This window comes from Trichomycterus rosablanca, chromosome 1 (genome assembly GCF_030014385.1).
Source record: "Trichomycterus rosablanca isolate fTriRos1 chromosome 1, fTriRos1.hap1, whole genome shotgun sequence".
Lineage (NCBI taxonomy): Eukaryota > Metazoa > Chordata > Actinopteri > Siluriformes > Trichomycteridae > Trichomycterus > Trichomycterus rosablanca.
Window position 1 is genome coordinate 67,599,244 of NC_085988.1, and position 23,914 is coordinate 67,623,157.

The 23,914-nt window shown below is 38.5% G+C and overlaps 1 protein-coding gene and 1 long non-coding RNA gene across 2 annotated transcripts; one reads left to right on the forward strand and one right to left on the reverse strand.

Moving 5' to 3' along the window:
- Positions 1–2,201: 2,201 nt before the first annotated feature.
- Positions 2,202–3,627, reverse strand: LOC134323959 (uncharacterized). Its single transcript, XR_010014131.1, has 2 exons — positions 2,874–3,627; positions 2,202–2,706 (listed from the first exon to the last, which is right to left on the reverse strand). It is a non-coding gene; the product is annotated as an uncharacterized LOC134323959 (long non-coding RNA).
- Positions 3,628–5,247: 1,620 nt separating this feature from the next.
- Positions 5,248–13,337, forward strand: si:dkeyp-38g8.5 (uncharacterized protein LOC568385 homolog). Its single transcript, XM_063005595.1, has 4 exons — positions 5,248–5,355; positions 7,429–7,522; positions 7,610–7,697; positions 11,344–13,337. Exons 1-4 carry the CDS (start codon positions 5,283–5,285, stop codon positions 12,034–12,036), a joined length of 948 nt encoding a protein of 315 aa, XP_062861665.1. The 5' UTR covers positions 5,248–5,282; the 3' UTR covers positions 12,037–13,337.
- Positions 13,338–23,914: the final 10,577 nt, after the last annotated feature.

A 23,914-nucleotide genomic window follows, 5' to 3' on the forward strand; every position in this document is an offset into this window, starting at 1 on the left:
GCTCAACAACCTTTTGTCGCTCATCAATTATATTCTCTGGTATTGCTCATAGTGATGGTCAGTAATAAAATCTTATGGTGAGTGGTTTTGGCTGCAACAAAGTCGGGGCAATAACCGACTTTAGTCAAGGTTCATTGCTACAATTTGCACTTATAAAACATGAATGAATACCGAAACAAGCCTGTTGGTTTCTTTAACACAGTTGCTTTGTTTTGTAACGTTCAGCTCATAGTGCCACTCCTTGTTAAACTAAACCAAACAAATCAGGACATGTCCCGACTAGTCCGAAAGAATGAGCGAAGTCTCCTTACACGTTTCTTGGGCGTTAAAGTTTTCTTTGACACTAGGAGCTGGGGAATTTGAATTCACGGCAGCAAAGAGGAAATAAAAACACGCAAATATCATAGGCTTTAAGTTTTAAATACATTTTCTTGCCGGTGACTTAACATACATGTAACAAATATAATTTGACGTAATGTTATAGTTTAATATGTTAGTGAAGTGCTATGATGATTTATAATTTAAATTTTGATTATACTACTACATACTTTTTAATACTCACAGACTGTACATATTCCACTAAAACTGGAGACAACTGTCCCCCTCTTAAAAAGAACTTTTGTTCCACTTAGCACCCATCCTCCACACTAGGAAGACCTCGACAGACGTGTTAACGACTCTATCTGGAGGGGTTCATAAAATTCAATCGACATGTATGAATAAATTTAACCCCCACCCACACATACATATAAAAAGCTCAGTGTCTAAGTTGAAATGGCTGTTATTTGTAAATTCATATCAGTTTCGCTCTGTAAAACCAAATGTAATGTAAAACTAAATAAGTACACTACATCACAACATTCTGCTATAGAACTTTTAAATTATTACCTCTATGTTGTGGTTTATGTATGTCAGACTTAAAGACCAAAGTTTAATTTAATAACTAATATAGTTCTGATTACGACACATTTAAACTGACATGCAATAAATTATCTAAAAGTGAAACTACTTGCATTCTATTATTCAAAACTGTAAAACATTTACATTTTCAGCATTTAGCAGACGCTTTTATCCAAAGCGACTTACACAATGAGCAATTGAGGGTTAAGGGCCTTGCTCAGGGACCCAACAGTGGCAACTTGGTTGTGGTGGGGCTTGAACCGGCAACCTTCCGTTTACTAGTCCAGTACATCAACCACTGAGCTATCACTGCCCCTTGAAAATGTAAAACCGTATGTTTTTTACATTTTAATAATTCATGAAAACTGACATTTAATCTTTAAAAGACTTATTTAAAACTGATGTAACAAGTTTATCTCAAATCAAAATGTGTCACATATAGTACTAAGAGTTTGACTGTTTAATAAATCACAATAAAAATTAAATGTTCTACTAGTTCAGCATAACTAAAGCTAAACTAGAATTATAGTTATGCTACTGAACTAGCAATCTTTTGTTTAAGCTACAGTGGTCTATTTTCAAAAATAAAATGCAGCAAAATGTAAATAGGGTTCTAAACAAAAAAAAGCTAAAATATTACATTTGAAACTAAAAATGAAAACATTACAATTAACATTAGCTTAAATCAAGTTAAAGCCAAGTTAATTTATGACCAAACTGCTTGTAGACTGTAGAGATTTTATTTGTACATTGCACAAAAAGCACTAACAGTTTTAAAGAATCTAAAAATGAGCCTTTAGTAACTTTCATTAGGACCAACAACAAAAAAACCAATAGCTTAAATGCCAAACAATTAACCATCACGTTAAAATTGTTCAGTAACTTTTTTTAGACTGACTGCTTCCTAAATCTGGTCCAAGCACTTACCTGGGATGGTCCCAGTTATTTGGGCTGCTAATGACTTTATGATTTATGACTAATGATTTTATTAAAACACAAAATGCTGCCTTAAATTTTGCAACTAACAAAACCAACTGTTTAAATTCCTTAAGAAAATGCTATACAGAGTAACTGAGTAGTCTGCAGTACACTCAATACATATTTTTTTACTGTTGAACACACATTACTAAGTTGTTAAACACAATTTAGAAAAATCGATGTTTGCACCACCTTTACTGTGGGACTATTTATGTAACAGTATGAACACTAACAAATTGTCAGCTGAAATAAAAAACAAAATACTGGAGCACATTCTATAAATTGTGCAGAGCACTGGGAAAATAACCACCACCACACACAAATTACAAAAATAATTATTTTAATCTCGTCATTCCTTTTTTTATACTAAATTCACATTCTGGGAATTCAAACGTAGGTCATAAAAATGTTTAATAAGCTTAATAATTTTTTACAAGAGCATTAAACATTTTTTTTTTTTTCATATCCTGATGCAATTTTACAACACATAAAATTTTACCCCAAGTCTGATGACTAGGAGTCTTTCGGTCTCATGTCCTTCTGACTGCCTTGCTCAGTGTTCGGTTGGAAGCCATCAGTCAGGAGCAGCAACCTGCAAGTGTCTTGAACACAGATGCACAACTGCACAGCACATCAGATCATACAGCAAACATTTCAAATGACAACACCTTCAGACTGATCTATAAAAACAGACCAAGTACACACCTGTGGGGGGGGGGGGGGAACAGGGTTACCTGTTGTCACGTGACTGAGCAGGCGTGGGCGGGGGCTCACCCTGAGCAGCGACACGTCAGTGACGCAGCACGCCGAGCCTCTCGCTGCGCATTGCTGTAGGACAAGCAGAGCCGACAAATGAACCCGTGTGCAACTTATACAAAACAAACATTAAATAAAGACGCTTTAAGTTAAAGTAACGCCACATTAGGTATTATGGCCTTTACATGGTTAATTTAACACAGAAGCTGGCATGAAGCTGATATACAATAGTTACGCACACATTATTTATGGTCTCAGTTTCCATTCAAGATGGCGAGAAGGGATGAAACGCAAACAGTCAAATCTCGTGCAGGAAGAAAACACTCTCAAAGTCCCGGTGCTGGAAATCCATCGTTTCTTCATCTGTATAGAACGAGGAGTACATGCTAGAGGTGAAATGTTCATCTGTACGAACGTTACTTTGTCTACAAAAGTCAGATGGAGACAGATCTAAGTCAAAAGCCTGATCAGTAACGTTCATATCTCTGTACGCCATGTCCATGAGGTACTGCGTGGTGTTATGGGGCGCCATGGCTCCCAGTGGAAACCCACCCGTATCTCGTCGCTTCTCCCACAGCGCGCTTCGAAACAGGCCCAACCGACGTGCTGATTTCCTCACAGACTTTCTGCTTATCGTCCGCTTTTTCGCACAGAGCTCGTTGTATTTCTGAACAGCAGCTTTCACCACACTCGTATACGCCAGATTTCTTTTTCTTGATTTGGACCATTTTAACTGGTAACTACCGTCCCCACGCTGTATCTTCCTCTCAGTCATCATGGCCTCAATGCACATAGCACTGCGCGTTCAGTAAATCTACACCACAAAGTCTATAATATGTTACTTAGATATCAAGTAACTTAAGTAACAATCAACAAATTCTGTTACTCAGAAAAAAAGAAGAAATTCAGCTGGTAAACAAAAAGACGTTAACCGTGGCAAAGAAGATGAAGTCCTCAAGTGTGCGTCGCACCAACGTTTCTGTTCCCCAAAGCTGAATCACTGACTTATGAATGCAAGCAGAAGTGACGAGTGTCAGAGTTCAGCCATTCACAAACCGCCTTGTTCTGTTTCTGTAACACAAAAGGTGACGCTCGATACTCTCTACCGCCATCTATGTGCAAATGGACACTTCAAACGTCCATCTGGTGAACTGAACCGACCGACCGCATGGTGGCAAATAGTTTTAATGACAAAGCACAACTTCTACAAGTCGCAGGCATCCAATTCTAAATGTGTTTCGTTTACAAAATACTGTAAAGTATATCATTAAAAACACAGTTTTTTAACAGTTAAATAAAGATTCTATACATAAGCTATACAAGTACATATTAAAACGAAACAAAATAATGGTCCTTCAGGATCAGGGTGCAACATAGAACAAAAAGTGCAAGACATTACAATACACAGTGCATATAAACAACAGTACAATAAATACACACATTTCTAATCTAAATGTAATTAAGAGAGACATGACTAGAGCCAAGTGTAGTGTTGGCCAGTAAACGGTACTGAGTAAATGTTAGGTGAGGTTAAAAAAATTAACAAATCACAAATTCTTCTTTTTATTGTGTTTTACAGTATATATATTTCCTTCGGGATTAATAAAGTATCTATCTATCTATCTATCTATCTATCTATCTATCTATCTATCTATCTATCTATCTATCTATCTATCTATCTATCTATTTAGACGACTTGAGTTGAACTAAAGATGTAATATTTCTTTTATGTAATATCTTCTTATTTCTACAGGATTGTAAAGCTACTGAATGAAAGTGTGTGGATTACTTGTGGAATTCTAGCCACACTGTAAAAAGGTTTTTGTAGGTATTAATAAAAATAGTTTGTAGTTTAAATGAGCAGTGTTTTAACATAGTTACATTAACCTCCATTTATTGTGCTTGGACTGTAGGCCTGACCCCACCCGGCAACACTTGGTGCAATGCAAAAATAAACCTTAACAATGTGCCTAATCCACCTACATACGCCAGACCCACCCATACACTTACACCTATTTTTTGAATGTGAAAGAAAAGCAGCGTTTTCTGTTGTGTCTTACAGCATTACTCAAGTGGTACTCTCTGATTTGAGAGAGACAAAAACAAAATACTGGACTATAACTGGTTTAAACTGGTCTGTGTTGCTTTTGTGTTCAAAACATGCTGGTTTGTAAAAGCAAATGCAAACATAAACATATTTAAAAACACAACACAAATTGGTTGGTGACTAACAAAAAACAATATACAATGACCACAAGTGAAATTTAATAATTACTATATATAGTTGCACCAGCTAGGCTAAATTAAGTATTTTAACTAGCAAGAGTAGTATTTGGTAGTATAAATCAGCTACCAGCTAATGCTTTCTTAACATCATACACGCTCACATTTTTATTTTTTTTCTTAACAAAAAACTCAATTGTTTTGTAGCTTCAGGACCAATAAGTTTACAGAATTGACTTTTATTAAAACAGTTTTTTACACACAATGCGGAGGAACCGGAAACTACTGTGTACTTTTGACTGTTTGAATGAAGCTTCAGTCTGCGTGCTTGAAAAGGCGGGAGGGGCAGCCGCCATTTTATTTCAAGTCCCCTTGGCATTAGACACTAGCACCCTTCCCGCCGAAAGCAAACACAGTGTACCGATATGGATCACGCTTTTTATGTGGTGCAATCTCAACCGGATGATCCGGCAATAAGTCCGGATTTCACCTATAAGAGTAAGTAGGAAGAAACTGGTTGTTTTTCAGTAGGAGAATATGTTATTGTTCTTATCGGAGGGCGCACAGCGGCCATGTTGAGTAGACTCGGGTGTAGACTCGCGGACTAGTTTCATGGCGGACTGACTTGCACTACCCTGCTATGTGTGGAATCGGATAATGCAGCAGTGGAAATGGAGCTGTAGCCAAAGTGAAGTCTTAGCTCAACCGGATTCATTTTGTGCATAAATGTTACAGACAATAGTAATTTTTTTTTAAATATTTTGGAAAAGGGCTATAACACCATAATTAGGCCACAAACTCGCTTCATCAACAGTGTACAGAACGCCTCGCTGCCCCATAGTTCATCTTAATATTTAGTTCTTCGTTATTACATGTGACAAAGTAAACAAACGCCATTATATGGTGCATATTTTTTGCTGGCCATTGTTTAAACGTAAATATGTGCCTATTAGTCCGTGAAGCATGAGTGAATTTGAGTAAAAAGGGCAGAAAACTGCAGTATGGGAGTAATTAAAGAAAGAACACTGATGTAACACAGTGTTTCTCAACCACAGGATTGTGAAGCCATGCATGTTTGTTTTGGTATTACAGAGATTAGTTTTACCGAAACAAAATCACAATGGCAGGAAACTGACAACAAAATCCAGTATACAGTTTAGTTCTGGTACCGTTTGGTTTATTCTGTAAAATAAAGGTGCTTTATATAGGTTGTTATAAATGTAACAGAAACTGTAAAACACCTAGCTCTTGCTTTCTAATTATGTATTCTGGCAACCCAGCTATTTAAGTCAACCAGTTGTAATCTTGACATCAGTGACTGCCCATTTAGTAAACAGCAAATTGGCAAAAAGAAAGAAAAAAATTCAAATGAACAGTTGGATATATCCAGTTCCCTCTTTGTTTTGCTGCTTGCATAATACTATTGACTCATTTACATTTACATTTTCAGCATTTAGCAGACGCTTTTATCCAAAGCGACTTACACAATGAGCGGAACACGATGAGCAATTGAGGGTCAAGGGCCTTGCTCAGGGACCCAACAGTGGCAACTTGGTGGTGGCGGGGCTTGAACCGGCAACCTTCTGCTTACTAGTCCAGTACCTTAACCACTGAGCTATCACTGCCCTCAGTGGTCTCATCTGGTCTCATCTGACCAATAAAGCAGTTAGCTACTGTATTGCCCTGTATTGTTGCCCCAACCAGACTCTGCTAGTCACAGTTGCAGCCTGTGACCAGGCTAGTGACTTGTTACTTGCAGATTTTATGCTGGAATGTATCATTTATGACCATGAAAGACAACAGATTTTATCAGCATAAAACATAAATGAATTATTTACCAAGACAAAGCAACAACACTCCTAAAATTTCTGTTTATGACCCAAGTATTAGAAATTTAAAACAGCCTCACATGAAACATTACTTTTTAAAACAATTTTGAAAAAAAAAAAAACAACTTCAACTTGTAACTTTATTGGGGTTTGGCATTGCTCTTTTACCAACCACTGTGTCTGTGGGTGCCGCTCAGAACCTTGAACCAGTATTTCACAAGATAAATACATCTCATTTAACTCAAAAGTAAAACAAAGCTGTCAGCTATAGAAGTATTTGTTCTGATTAGAGTGCAAAGTTAATTATTTTTAACTGGTTACCAAATGTCAGTCTGGATAACCGAAAAGCATATAAAATATGACATCACAATGTTTGTTTTATTTATTAAAACAGCATCATATTTAACATGACATTAATGTAGAACAGTTAGATGAATGTAACATAAAACCAGTTCAGCTTTTGAAATGTAGACATAAGACTTAAACAAAAACCTTCACTTCCACCTTGCGTCACTGCTGTGGTGAGAATGGTCTGCTGCCCATATAATATCAGGTTAACATTGGCCCTGTGATGGTCTCTTTACATGGGTTGGGTCAGAAATGTGGAATGAGCTTGTTAGATGTTACTGTTTACCTACAAAGAGCAGCAATTGTGTACCTGTTAAATTGGCTAATAATTGCATTTTTAAGTTTGATCATTTAAGTTTGATGATGTTTTTTCTTCTTTTATTTTAATCTTCAGTGTCTGAGGCAGAACTGGTCAAATTTATCAGATTACGTTCTGCAAATGATGCTCTCTTTACTGGAAAGAGAAACACCTCTGTCGTCGCTTGGAGGTAATGCTGTCCACCACACCTCACTCTTAAAACATTTTTTCAATGGTACATAGCTGTGCATTAAACTCTTTTTGGTTGGTATGACAGGGCCATTTTAAAAGAGATGGGAATCCACAGGAAGATGTCAACCAGTCAGGCAAGAAAGAAGTGGGAAAATTTAAAAAAGAAATACAAGGTAAGTTATTACACATCTTTTCTCAGAAGACTGCACTTAGTCGTTGATGTGCACATAAACACAATACCTATTTAGAGTGGAAGCTGTTCCCTATAATTATGTAGATCTTCTATTTCACCTCTAATTGATTAGTTCTGCAGCTTGCAGCGGTAGGTGATGTATTTGTTTCAACAGTTAATAAGAGGTTAGTTAATAAATTTAGTGCATAAAGACCATAACCATTGCATAAGTACATGGATATTTTGATTGAATACATGGAGACAAAGAAAAGTGGTTCGTCAGTTTAAAATATTTTATCAAACTTTGATGAAATCAATATAATAGAATGGCTCCTTTTAATCTCCTGTTTTTTGTTGGGTTGTGTTAGGGATGCCATTTTTGCCTTTTTTTTTAATCAGTAACTGATAAGTCTATGGTTAACCGTTGCCTCATGTCTTACAAAATGCCTCAGAGCCATATAGCTCCACCCACTGAGTATGAGTTAATTGGCAAAACATGCAAAATCAAAATTTTTGGATTTTCACCCCACATACACAAGTGTGGTATCGGAATAACTCTAAGCACACAAACTTTGGTAATAAGAAAAACAAAGTCCTAATTTCTATAGTGTCGTTGCCAGATGCCAATCAAAAACCTGGCTGGATCACACCAAGCATAAAGCACACACATACTGCTCTAACTCAGAAAGCATTGCATCGTTTGTCACCAAACTTATGGGCAGTTGTAGTAGTGGTTAAGGTACTGGACTAGAAAACAGAAAGTTGGTAGTTCAAACCTCACCACTGCCAGGTTGCCAATTCCCTCGATGGCTTAGACTGGATACCACGATTTTCCTGGCAACACAATGGGGGCTGCCATGACACTTCCCTATTTCCGTTTGCCGGTTTTTCATTTCCGGTCGCGTTAGATTTGCTGTAGTACTAACTACAACATTATTAAACTACTTTTGGTAAGGACTGCATGGTTCAAATATGAGCTCGGGCTCGACGTGTGCCGCTCTCGAGTGCCACAACAACTGAAAGAAATTGAAGCTGTTATTGGAAAGTACGTGCTTTAAACACCAGCGAATTTGTAAACACTGTCCATGCGCTGTGCCTTATGCGTTACATTCCATAATAATATAATAATAATTATATTAATAATATAATATGTATTAATTAAATAATAATAAAAAATTAATAATATCGTATAATGCAGTTTCACTTTGTATAGTCCAAAATTTTAGAGAGCCTTGCAGAAATTGGACAAATAACAATCAAATCCGGACACCCAGACACTCGGCTTGTCCAAGTGTATACCGAACGGGTGTAAATACCCTGTTTGTTGTTCCCAGTTTATTGATTTAGTAAATTAAACAACGAAACGCATTTTATTCTGTCCCTTCAGCTCCCCTTTCCTGCTTTACATCCACTCATGAACCAAGTACAGTATACACTGTTGTAGAAGTAAAAAAAACAATCAACAAATCAGTCGTTATACATTGTTTATTATTTCCAATGTTTCACAGCTATTAGAATGTTCCTCGGCTCATCCCTGCCTTCCACAACTTCCCTAACCCTGCAATGCACGAGTAACCCACCGTCTCGACTACTCCACTTTCCCTCAGCATTACCCACGCCTGATGTTTACCCTCAGCATTACCCACGCCTGATGTTTACCCTCAGCATTACCCACGCATGTATGCCTCTGTGCTTTTATAGTTCTGTAGCTCCTCACCGTCTACAGCTTCGGAAAAGACGAAATTGTTCACTTATATCAATATAGCTAATATAGCTCATCTACCCACTCTGTAAGCGTGGAAGGGTGGGACACTGTCGGAACACGGTCACCACAGCTTCTTAAAATGCCCTTACTGTCGAGTGCTAAGAATTAAGAAAGGACTCAGTTTTAACTAAAACAAAACTGCTTTATTGTTCGGAGCATCAGCTTGCAGAGACGCAGAACATGCGAGTGAGCAGGGTGCGTTCCAACAACACACCGAGAGGAGGGAATAAGGGTACACACTTCAAAGTGCACTCGTCTAACAAAATGCATAAATAGACAGTTGCTCTACACTTACTATTCAACCACATAGTGTTTTTGGCCATGTTTGTTAAAAAAAAAACAGTTACGAATGACCGCTAGTTCTGTCGTTCAGAAAGTAAACACTGTAACCGGAATTCAAAAACCGGCTTCAGCTACGAATCACGGGAAAGGTCAAAGTTCAGGAAAATTCAGGATACTATAAGTTGCTTTGGATAAAAGCATCTGCTAAATGCCAAAAATGTACATTTTAAAGGCACATAGCATACACTGATCAGCCATAACATTTAAACCACATCCTTGTTTCTACACACACTGTCCATTTTATCAGCTCCACTTACCATATAGAAGCACTTTGTAGTTCTACAATTACTGACTGTAGTCCATCTGTTTCTCTGCATGCTGTTTAGCCTGCTTTTACCCTGTTCTTCAATGGTCAGGACCAGCACAGAGCAGGTATTATTTAGGTGGTGGATGATTCTCAGCACTGCAGTGACACTGACATGGTGGTTGTGTGTTAGTGTGTGTTGTGCTGGTATGAGTGGATCAGACACAACAGCGCTGCTGGAGTTTTTAAATACAGTGTCCACTCACTGTCCACTCTATTAGACACTCCTACCTAGTTGGTCCACCTTGACATTTACATTTACATTTTCAGCATTTAGCAGACGCTTTTATCCAAAGCGACTTACACAATGAGAAGAACACGATGAGCAATTGAGGTCCTTGCTCAGGGACCCAACAGTGGCAACTTGGTGGTGGTGGGGCTTGAACCGGCAACCTTCTGTTTACTAGTCCAGTACCTTAACCACTGAGCTATCACCTTGAGATGTAAAGTCAGAGACGATCGCTCATGGGGTGCTGTTGGCTAAATATTTTTGATTGGTGGACTATTCTCAGTCCAGCAGTGACAGTGAGGTGTTTAAAAACGCCAGCAGCGCTGCTGTCTTATTCACTCATACCAGCACAACACACAACCATGTCAGTGTCACTGCAGTGCAGAGAATGATCCACCACCCAAATATTACCTACTCTGTAGTGGTCCTGGAAGAGTCCTGATCATTGAAGAACAGCATGACAGGGGGCTAACAAAGCATGCAGAGAAACAGATGGACTACAGTCAGTATTGTAGAACTACAAAGTGCTTCTATATAGTAAGTGGAGCTGATAAAATGGACAGTGAGTGTAGAAAGAAGGAGGTGGTTTTAATGTCATGGCTGATCGGGGCTGGGGCTGTAGACTATGGCAACAATCTGGTGTAACTGCAGCTCTAGCAGGTGCCATAACATGCTGAACAAACTGATGAAATTTGGCATAGGGCAAGTGTGTCACATCCTCCTTCAGAAATGGTTCCATACTCACGAATTGGGCCACACTGGGCTAATTTTTTTATTTTTATTTTCTTGTTTCTTTTAGTAATTCACTGACTTTTTTTTGCATTGACTTTTACGGTACACACACAGTCTTGGCTACTCTGCACACTGTTACACAAATCTGGAATTCAGACATAAACAAAGACTAAAATGCATTCCGATGTTTGGCTGCTCACCTTAGTTAAATTATAAGTTCAATTGCCAGTTTACTTTAACCCTCTTAGCTATGTATGAAATTCTTTATCCCTTAGGAAATGAAGAACCCTCCACCTGGCATCACGGTGAACCCTACCAACTGGCAGTGGTTCTCCCTCATGGAGGATGCCATGGAGGGCAGGCTGAATGAATGTGAGGCTTTGGTATCCACAGTGTCCCTAGGCGAGGACAGTGAGTATCGCCCTGACAGGCCTAAAAGGCGAGGGCGTGAGACATTTCATAGCGACATGGATATTCTTGTTGATGAGGATGACACGGGGCTCTCTGGGGATATCAGTCGAGACCTTGGCAGTGACCGAGATGAAATGGATCAGGAAAGGGTGATTATAGAAAGTGACCGAGCTGCTTTGGACAGTGAAAGAATGGTACTGGAACGCGAGAAGATGGTGCTGGACAGGGAGCGTGCCGGTTTAGAGAGGGAACTGGCGGCACTGGATCGAGACCGGGCATCTCTGGAGAGGGAGAAGGCTGCTGTGGAGAGAGACAGGGCCTCTGTGGAGCATGAGCGTGCACAGATGGAGAAGAAGAGGGCTGAAATGGACAGGGAGCGAGCCAGACTGGAGAGAGACAGAGCAGCCTTTGAAAGACAGAGGGAGGGTGCTCCTGCAGAAGTGATCGAGAATCCTGAAGGACCGGAGAAACCAGCAGAGGGGGAAATTGAGCTAGCATCCATAGCAAAGAGACAAAAATTCCTCGACTTGTTTGAGAAGCTGATTGAGAACTTCTGAAAGGTGGCGGGTTGATTTAGCTTTCTGTTAATGAGTTTGTCAGTTATTATTTTAATTTTTTTTTTTAAAGATGGTTTGTGTAAGATTCTGTTCAATTTGCCATGTTAGAAGTGATCATTTTTGTGGTATCCTGCTGATGTGAATGGCTATCAATTTTGCTGTGTGTCAGCAAACATTTTAAGTAAATATAATATGAATGCTGTATGTAGACCTGTTTCAGTTATGACATTTTAGCTAATGGTTAATTGATAAACAACTCATTTGATGACTTTTTGCCACATTATTGTTCTACTACAACATAGTATATATGCCTGTCACGTTTATGAAATTGTAACTGATGATTATCACACAAATAATGGTGATTTATGGCTTTACTGTTGGCTTTATGCCAGTCCTGTACTATTAACTTGACATTAGTTTATATTAGTACTAATGTTAAATGTTAATATACCTTTGAGCAGTATACACATTAAGCATTGGGGTTCTTAATAGTAATAATAATGACAAATGTATACAATTTAAAACGAAATCTATACAAAACAAGGTTTAACAAAAATGTTCTTTGTAGCAGCAACTAAACGTCTGTAATTTTCACTTTCTTGAATTAAACAGCTGCCCCGAACTAGCTTGGAATAAATGAAACTCTTAAATTGGTCAGATAAAGTATAAAACCTGATTTTGTGTTTAATTTCTTTCTTGTGCTATCATTTAAATCATTTGCTTTATCCTGGTCAGGACTGTGGCAGATCCAGTTCGACATTGCACAGGGTGCCAATCAATCAAAGGGCTTCATCCATTGACCCCTAGATATAACCAGTCAGATGCCAGGCTGAAGCTGTCAAATAGCATCGCTATCCTGATCCTCAGCAGACCCCATGCTACCCGAGTGTTTTTACAATAAGGGATTTGTGAGGTACATGCTGAACAGCCTTATTGTTTCAGGCTTATCTCAGCTCAGTTTTAAACGTGGCAGCCATTTAGTACACCACGTGGATCTGGTGCCTATAAGCGCTTGTGTACTCATGTACAAGCATATTTTTAATCTACTACTTTGTTTCCCATAGTCTGGATTATTGAAATTTGTGTTACTGAGAGATAAACAGCACTGTGCAAACCAAGCACTATTACAACACAACACTCCCCCAACTCTTTTCATGGTATCAGATGCACAGTGGTGTTGCTCCCTTATAAACTTGGATGAAACAAGTTGTTTATTTTTGGTCTTTCAGAAAACAAAACCACAAATGTTTTTCTTTTTTGTGTTGATAAATTACTGAGAATAAAGCCTCTATTTGACTCCGCTGTGGTGTCAATGGATGTTTAGATTATGTTGTAACTTTGCTGTTATTGTATTGGACTAGTTCAAGCCCCAACACTGCAGAGTTGATGCGTATACAGGATGAATTAGCTTTGGATAAAAGAGTCTGCTTATTGTTGTAAATGTAGATCTTGTGAAGCATGAACAAAGCAACACAAAGGAGTCTTGGAAATGCATTTAGCAATACATTGTAGTCCCTGTAATAAAGCAGTACATTATATGTTCTTTTTCAATTAAGGTTATTACAAATAAAATTTTTTTCCAAATATTTGTTATCCCTTTCCTCCCTGTCTTACTGCAACCCCTCCAATTTAAGTCTCACAGAGTGCAGTATTGTGGACAGAAAGCCATGCTGTCCATCCATCTGCAATCAACCGCTCCTTGTGCAGATGCCTTAATCAGCCAGCAGAGGTTGTATTTGCAGCAGTGATAAGGAAGCCCTGCTTGACCGTTCACTTCCCTTACAGACACACTCTGAACTCTGATCACATCAGTGGTGGGCTGTGCATTAGATCACTGTCCACTTGAGCGTCTACAAACCTTATTTCTTAAGATTATGAAGCTGAGTTGTGGAACCTGGTGATTTTCAGGAATCGTTTCACGATTAGCTCAAATAATATTAATTAGGTGATAATGTAGTGATTGTGACAGGCATAAGTATATGTTTTGCACACTGTCCTAAAATGTATGTGATCAGCATTTATAAAATTTTCTTAAGAAGTCAATAAAAAACAGCAAGCCACATCTGGAGAGATTTTCTGGACAAATCTTTATTCATTTATTATTGTGGAATTTCCATACAAAGCCTCTTACACAGTACAATAGATTTAAAATGTTCGTTTAAAGGCTGTAGGTCATTGTGAAACCATTTTAATTTTCAATACCAAATATTGTGTATCATGATAATAACAGGTTTTAAGGATATGTTTTCTATTACAATACAAACGTTACAACAAAGTTTGTTGATGCTTCATTTATTGCATTACATAATTATTTTAATTTAATAAAATTGATTTACACTAGTGTGGTAAAGAGGTTCCAGAAAGTTATTCCAGACATAACCCACATTCTGTAAAATCATCAACATTTACCATACCAGATTAAACATTTAAACATGTTAATTGATGTGACTTTACAAACTGGAACAACCAGCAGAGCGTTTAAAGTTTGTGTTTGTCCAAACCTGTTTACTCCAGTCCAGAGAAAAAGGAGAGAGAGGGAGCCCTCACAGAGGTTTTGGTTGTTTTTTTATTTTTATTGAATTTTTTAAATAAGGGCACCAACTGGAATACGTGGCAAACATACATAAGCCTGTGGGGTTCTGCTGAGATTGACAGCATTTCCATCCAGGCGAATATCCTCCAGCGCATTCCGAATGTAGTTCAAGTCATTCAGATGGCAGAACGTGTCAGTGTGTAACATCTGGATGTTGTTGTTCTGAGAAAAAAAAGGAGTATTCATATACAATAACCAATGGCTTTATATACTGTATATATTAATAACACATACATACTGTGGTTTATTAAGAAGTGGCTTCACAATAATATTTTTAATGCTAATATTGTTATCATTGAAAGTATGTGGAAACTTTATTTAAAAAAGTATTCTGAACATAAGGTGGAGCGCAGGTACCTGTAGGTGCAGAGATCGCAGACTTTCAGGCAGAGGAACAGGGACATGATTAATGCCATTGTCTGTCAGGTAAAGGTAAAGTAGGTTGCCCATGTCCTAAAACAGAAATAGTTATTACTAACAACTTATTAAGTTTATGTACTGCTGGTGCCCTGTAAACATTTTGTACTGCTATAATGTTTGATAGTTAATTACATAAAATAATCCTTCCTTTGATCTCCACCTAAAAATGGTGAGTTGTTGATATCTCCATAAGTATATGGACATATATACAAGTATAACTAACATCTAACAATGTTCAAGAAGTACGTGGTTAGAGGAGTCCCAATACTTTGGGCTACATGATATAACCCATACTGCACACCCAACAGTTTTTATTCTTTTACTCTTCTTACCTTAAAGGCTTCATTCTGAATACCAGTGCTGCCCAGTCTGTTGTGGCTGGCATCCACAAGGGTCATGGTGTTTGGCAGAGCAGGTAGTTGAGCCACATTGTTTTCCCTTATTAGCAGCTCCTCTAAAGCAGGAAGGCCGAAGAGCGCACCATCTTCGATCTTTGAGATGGCATTATTTGTCAGATCAATCCTCTTCAGTTTCTCTTCATGGTTAAGAGCAAAAACAAAACAATCAGAGGGGACTTGGTATGAATATTAATACTAATTCAGACTTTTGTATATTACTGTTTTGCTAAAAGAGGTTAAGTCAAAGGGTATGTGACCTTTCTAACTGTCTTAATGTCACTATATTATGTTTACTTAATTTACAAATGTCTTGCTGCATAAATGAAGAAAAAAATTTAAACACATACTCATGTTAGCAAAGTCTGATTTGTTGATTTTAGTGATTTTGTTGTAGCGAGCATAGAAGTGAGTGGTATCTTTGGGAAGTGGAGGCACGTGAACCAACTTCAAATCGTCACAGTATACTGAAGTTCCAAGGCAGGTGCACAGCAGACACGTGGGCATACCTTTTCAACAAACCAGTAGATATTTTTCATTAAAAAGAGTCAAGTACAGAACAAACACATTTTGAGTAACCAAACGCATTGTTTGTAAGGGTAGACCACAACTTTATGAACAGAAAACCTTAGGAACAGAAAAGGGTTTTATTCTTATCTGCAGAGAAGGATTGCACTGACAAAGTCCCACACAGAGACTCTGTGAATGTAATAAGAAGGAAATACAATAATCATCCATATACTCTCATCAGTGACCTTGCAGGACAGTGGAAGGTTTCATCAGTAACATATTTCTTAGCTAGAACATAGGAACTGGTCTAAACCAGCTAGAATTGGGTTTTGGACGTCATAAAATGTAATTGATGCACTTCTTGCCACTTCAAGTAACATTCCATTGTATTCTTGGAATATTGGAATATGACTACTGGCAATTATGCCCTAAGCATATCTGCACATTCTAAGCAGTAATTGATTATGTATTAATATTTCTAGTTTAAATAAACATTTTTCTCCCACAGTCTAGTCAGTCAGCACCCTCTACTATAGAGATGTGGTCCAACTTTTAGTTTATTCCACTGAGCATCGGAAACAGTGAACATTTTGTATACCTGATGGTATATCTGATTGTATCTCATGGTGATGTTATAATGTTCCCATTTTTAAATATTACATGACCCCATACAGTTTCTACATTCACAGTACCATCAGGTATTTACATTTGCAGTTCAACTAAAGCTTACAATATTTGCTACAAATGATAAAACACAGAGAAGACCACGTTTGCATTAAGTATGTCTGATAAAAACAGGAGCATTCTGATTTACTTAAACCTAATGGAAACATGTTTTGTATGCCATTGTTGTGTACCACAAAGAGAATTGTGAGATTTTTCACCTTTTCCATTTTATTTATTGGGTTGAGCAATGCATTTGGAGAAGCCATTACCTGCCCTAGTCCATTACCAGCCCTAGCACTGCATGGTTAATTAGGGAGAAAAGAATGCCATGCCCTCAAGCTCTCATCTGGCATTGCTAGGGTTTAACTTGCAGCCTATGAATGATAGTTCAAATGCTTTTAGACTACACAACTTCAGGGTGGCCACTACAAATTATTGCAGTTTTGCAATGCCCTTTCTCAGGAAGGTAATGGTACCCTTTACACTTATGCAAATCACCAGTGCTGTTGGCAAATCTAGTAGGTTCTTGTCGTCTCTGGCACAAAGAACTCAATGGCCGGTTTTTCCTGAAAAAACAAGCTGAAACTTGGACTCATCTGATCAGAGAACACGTTTCCACTGTTTTTTTGGCCCATCAAAGATGAACTTGGGTCCAGAGAATTTGGCTGCCTTTTTGCATATAATTAATGTAGGACTTTCTCTTGGCATAATAGAGTTGATGTTGTACTTCTAGATGCTGTGGTGGACTGTGTTAAATGACAAGGGTGTTCTAAAGAACTCGTGAGCTCATGGGATTATATTGATCACAGTAGCTTAATTAGTTTATATGCAGTGCTGTCTGATGGCTTGAATGTCATGCACATTCAACATTGGTTTCTGGCCATGCCCGAAACGACCTTTCTCCAGATTCTCTAAATAGTGTCACAATAAATTGTAGATGGTAAAAGAATTAAAATATTTGGAATGTTTCATGTTTTTTTTAAGCAGTTCTTTTTAACAATTCTCTCATGAAGTTTGGCACAAAGTGGTGAGCCATGACCATCTTTGCTTTCAAAGAATGATTCATTATTCGATCCTCCTTTTACACCCTTTTATATTATGGATGTTTCACAGTGGTATAACTTGAATATTCTTTGAATTTTTCATATTTAGTTTGCCTTGTCCCTTTTAACTTTTATTACTGTGTTGCAGGCATCAAATTCAAAATTTGTTTATATTTACAAAATGCACTAAAGTTGGTCAGCCAAAATATTAAGTCAGTTCTTTTATACATTTTACCAAATGTAATGACTTATCTGGGAAAGAAGCTACACAAAATATACTGTATATCTACAGAGATTTTTGATATCTTGCTACATGAGGACATCCAAAAATTGTGGGCACTTTACAGAAATATCACATCCAAAACCATGCACTGTAATAAGGAGTTGGATTTCCCTACGCTTTTATAAAAGCACACATTCTTCTGACCTTAACTTTTTTGCCTAATTGGAATGATGATTGCAAGAGGCCTTCTTGACCAAATCAGTGCCTGATCTCACAAATACTCTTTTGAATCACTGGGCACAAATAACCACAGATGGACTTTCTTTTATGTGAAAAGCCTTCCTACATAATTGTAGGCTCTTATAGTCCCGATTTACTGTGTACTAATAACCATTTTGGTTGACCATGTATTGTATGATAACCTTAATTTAGATATACATATATTTTAATATGCTTTAATGCTGATTAGTGCTATGTGCTAACTTGAAGACATTTTTGCTGGTGACTACATGGACATAATAATCAGGTAGGTACTAACCTGGTACTTCAATGTCAGTGTCAGTGTCAAGATCAGTGTCAGGTTCCCCTGACTCTGTTGTACCCCCAGTCCCCTCCAGGGATGGGGTCTGGGTGGTGAAAAACAGCTCCTCCTCTTGTTAGACAAAATGTTAGGTTGTTAGGAGAGATTAGCACAGGTCACAAAGATCAGGTCAGGCAATTAGCTGTAAAAATCTTAAATGAAATCCAAATCTAACAAACATTTAACCAAAAACAGCCAGTTAAATGAAGTATTAAGCCTTATGAGAAAGAAAAAACATATTAGCACATATTACTGTAGTAAATGTGTTAGCATTAATATATGAAAAAAGAATAGTATTGCATAATGTACATAATCTGATTTGTCAGGTGGGGCTACAAACCTCTGTGTGGATGCAATTCAGGATGTTGTCCTACTACTGAATTGCAAATATTAACATGTGCTCTGCGGAGCTGTGGTACTGACCTATGTCAGGAATGACCGTTATCAATGGCTCCTCAAAATCAAACTCAGGCTCCACAGGAATCTTAGACTCCTCAGAAGTTCCAGATTCGATAAGCTCCCCAGACTCCCCAGAACCCCCAAAGGCTTCTTTGGGTCCAGTGGTTGTTGTTAGGAGGAACTCCTCCTCTTGTTAAAGACAATGAGATTTAAATTAATTTCCCATGGCACAAAAATATACCTAAGTGACACTTATGTTGTTATTGGTCATAAATAATCACTTAAATGCATTTTGACTTTTAAAACAATAGCAGTAACTGATGCTAGGATTGATGCCACTCAAACCATAGCGGAACACATCACATTCTCAGAATAATCTACTCTATGGAATTTACAAATTTCATGTGTTCAGAATGCAGGTTCCACTATAGTTCAGTACTGACCTCTGTCGGGAACCACTGTTATCACTTCTCCAGAAAACCCAGATGATCCAGAGATAAGGTCCCCAGATACTCCAGAAATCATATCCCCAGAGACACCAGAAACATAGTCTCCAGATAATCCAGAAACAAACTCCCCAGGGACACTAGACACCAAGTCTCCTGATATTCCAGATACAAAGTCTCCCGAGACACCAGACACCAAGTCTCCGGATATTCCAGATACAAAGTCTTCTGAGACACTAGAAACAAGGTCCCCAGATACCCCAGAAACAAAGTCTCCAGAGGTTTCGATTGCAGAGTCACCAGATGCTCCAGAAACCATGTCTCCAGAGACACCAGAAACATAGTTTCCAGATATTCCAGAAACCATGTCTCCAGAAACACCAAACAGTCCAGAACAACCAAAGTCTCCAGATACTCCAGAAACACCAGAAACAAAGTCTCCAGAAATTTCAGAAACTAAGTCTCCAGAAACACCAGAGACCAAGTCCCCAGAAATTCCAGAAACAAAGTATCCTGATTCTCCAGCAACAAAGTCCCTGGAGACCCCAGAAAAGTCACCAGACACTTCAGAAATGTCTTCAGTAAATTTAATAACAATGTCTCCAAAGTCTCCGGAAACAAGCTTTCCAGAGGCTCCTGAAGCAAGTGCCCTAAAAAGTCCAGAACCAAAGCCCACAGAGCCTTCTGAAACCATGTCTCCAGATGCTCCAGAGATTATATCTGCAGAGCCTTCAGTACTGTAGTACCCAGAGCCTTTATAATGCCGGGGCTCCCCAGAATAGGACATTCCAGAACCAAGAATCAGTCCAGATGTTCCTGAAGCTCCAGAACTCCCAGAAGCTCCAGAAGTAAGTGTGTCCCCAGAACCCAAAGTGTCTCCAGAGATATGAAGGATGTCAGGTGTCGACTGGCGCAGCTCTTTCTCTTGTTAGAGACAAAGTTAGGTGTCAAGACACTGATTAGAACAGCATGACAATGAAGTAGAAAGTTAGAGGTTATGGGAGCAATGCATTGGGTGCATTGTACAAAGCAAAGAAATTAATAAAACACAACAACATTTAACCAATTAGATAACCAGTTAAATGAAATATTAGCTGTAAGCAGTTCAGTTTGTACTGAGGTAAGTACTGACATGCTAACTGTGTGTGTGTGTGTGTGTGTGTGTGCGTGTGTGCATGGTACAGACCTCCATTACTGTCTGGTCCTATTGGATCCTCAGAGCCTGATGGTATGGGCTGGGGCTTTACAGGAAATTCTGTCTCATTCCCATTTTCTTTTTCCTCTTCCCCCTCATCTTCCTCCTCTAGTGAGGCTTCAGGTGCAGGTTCAATGTCTTCATTTGATGGAACAGCGCTAATCTCTATCTAAAGGGAAAGTGAAGGTAATTGCACTGGCTTATATTACCGTTTTTTATTATAATTAAAACAAATCTTGTGAAATTAAACTTAATATAATAATAAAAAACTGAGCATTATTACTGTTAGTCTATACTCACTGATCCTTTTATTAGATACACCTATCATTTATGTACATTTATTGATTGTTTTATTTGCTACAGCTACTAGACAAATGCATCTCGTGGTTTACAATTACTAACTTTTCATTTAATTGTTGCTCTGTACACTTTTCATCTGCCAGTGCAAGAATAAGCAAACTCAACAGTGGTTCTTTAAACTGCACTTTAAAGCATTTTCTGCCTAATCAAACAATACTTGCTAAGGCTGCTACTTGGGACTGGGTCTTCTGGCTCTCTGATTTCCTTTGCATCTGTTTGTTTGTTATACACTGCCTGGCCAAAAAAAAGGTCACCACCTGGATTTAACTAAGCAAATAGGTAAGAGCCTCCCATTGGATAATTACTGCATGGGTGATTATGTTTCAGCTAGCAACAAGTTATTTAATCCTAACTGATGCAGTGAGTAGCTTCTTATTTGTTAAACAACCATGTCGAAAGACACATCCTGTGGTCATGGAAAAGTTAATCTGTTTCAGAAGGGTCAAATTATTGGCATGCATCAAGCAGAGAAAACATGTAAGGAGATTGCTGAAACTACTACAATCGGGTTAAGAACTGTCCAACGAATTATTAAAAAGTGGAACGACAGTGGGGAAACATCATCTTCGAGGAAGGAATGTGGTCGAAAAAAAATCTTGAATGATCGTGATCTGCGATCATCATATATGTTTAATAGTGAAAGTAAGAGCATTTCCACACGCACAATGCGAAGGGAACTCAAGGGATTGGGACTAAACAGCTGTGTAGCCTTAGGAAAACCACTTGTCAGTGAATGAGTGTTGTAATGAAAGCTAAAGGCGGTCCAATGAAATATTAGAGTGTGTGACCTTTTTTTTTGGCTAGGCAGTGTAGTTGTGTTCAATAGTGTTTTGTTTGTCTGTTAGAGATAGATAGATAGATAGATAGATAGATAGATAGATAGATAGATAGATAGATAGATAGATAGATAGATAGATAGATAGATAGATAGATAGATAGATAGATAGATAGATAGATAGATAGATAGATTGATTGTTCTGGGGTTCTTTTGGGTGGCCCAGACAGTAAATAGTGCTGGTGTTCCCTTTTGTAGATGTCACAGGTGTCTTCCCTGGCCTTGAGTTTTGGTCCATGGGTGACATGGCATCTTTCCTGTGTTTTTTTGATCCTGCCAGTTTAGTTGTTTTAACAGTTTTCTGGTTCTCTGTTGAGCTTTTGGACTGGAACTGTATGCTGGACAGACTAGCTGGTGGTGTTGTATCCAAACGTTCAATTGTTTCTAGAGGCATTGAGTCTGTCATTTTGTTTCTTGTGTTTTCAGGCAGGCGTGTGGAGGGCAGTGTTTCATTTATCTTATATTCTTCTTTATTACACTTTATTTATCTAAGGTTACGAGCTTAACACGTCAAGTCTTATCTAGAACCAGCAGCGAAATTACGCTTTAATTTAACTTTGTGTGTATTAAGGATACGCGTTATGGGTCTTCCTGACAAATATTGGCAATTACAGCATGTACCAGAGTGTGGCGCTATAAAACCACATTCTCTCAGTGGGACACGTCATGCTCAAGCTGGTTTTGTCACCAAAACGTTAATGGTCCGTACGGGACCAAGACATCAATGGAGGAGAAATATTTCTGCACAATTTTCTATATGTTTTATTTGGATAAGGTTTATTGCACAGGTTATGCATTTATCTATGAAAGACACAGCTCTATTTAATTATGCACATTTAATTCTGCCTCTAGAGAAAAAGCATAACTAGAGATCACATTAAACACACACTATTGATGATCTTTTAAAGAGTTCAGAAGTTAAAGTAAGCTCAACATTGCTGCCATTAAGAAAAGGTGACAAACAACAAAGATAACGCTTAAATAAGTTTGACTTGATGCTTGCTGTACACTCCAACCCCTGAGCACCAGCCTTCCACATACACTGATCAGCCATAACATTAAAACCACCTCCTTGTTTCTACACTCACTGTCCATTTGATCAGCTCCTCTTATCATATAGAAGCACTTTGTAGCTCTACAATTACTGACTGTAGTCCATCTATTTCTCTACATACTTTTACTGCTTATACTTAATTATACTTATACTTTTACATACTGCTTTTATCCTGTTCTTTAATGGTCCGGACTCAGGAGCCCCACATGACCACCACAGAGCAGGTATTATTTAGGTGCTTGATGATTCTCAGCACTGCAGTGACAATGACATGGTGGTGGTTGTTTTAGTGTGTGTTATGCTGGTGTGAGTGGATCAGACACTGCAGCACTGCTGGATTTTTAAAATATCGTGTCCACTCACTGTCCACTCTATTAGACACTCCTACCTAGTTGGTCCACCTTGTAGATGTAAAGTCAGAGACGATCGCTCATCTATTGCTGCTGTTTGAATTGGTCATCTTCTAGACCTTCATCAGGCTGGATATTTTTGGTTGGTGGCAGTGGCGGCACCTGCCAAATCTCTTGGGGCAATTGTTGCGATGATGGCCAAGGTGACCCGTTCATGGCATTTCCCTTAATGACACGATGGAGTTGCTCCGAACTGAGGTAATGGTGATGAGATCACGACACCAGGTTACGTGTGACGCAAGAACGTAAGTGCGAGCCCTCCCGGAACCCATTCAGATTGTATTGCAGCGCCTGCAGTTCGAAAAAAAGAACCTTAACATAAGAATGTATGAGAGCAATCAGTCAGACTGAAATCGCTCCAAAAGTGGCGGTACTGTATGGAACACAACGCGACGCTGATTGGACTACGATATTCAGATGCAAGACCAGAACAGTCATAGCTGTGATAGAAACATTTATTTCCTTTTGCCCTTTGGTGGTGCGTTGCCCGATCGCCCTAAGGAACGAGCCGCCACTGGTTGGTGGACTCTTCTCAGTCCAGCAGTGACAGTGAGGTGTTTAAAAACTCAATCAGCACTGCTGTGTCTTATTCACTCATACCAGCACAACACACACTAACACACCACCACCATGTTACTGTCACTGCAGTGCTGAGAATGACCCACCACCCAAATAATACCTACTCTGTAGTGGTCCTGTGGGGGTCCTGACCATTGAAGAACAGCATGAAAGGGGGCTAACAAAGCATG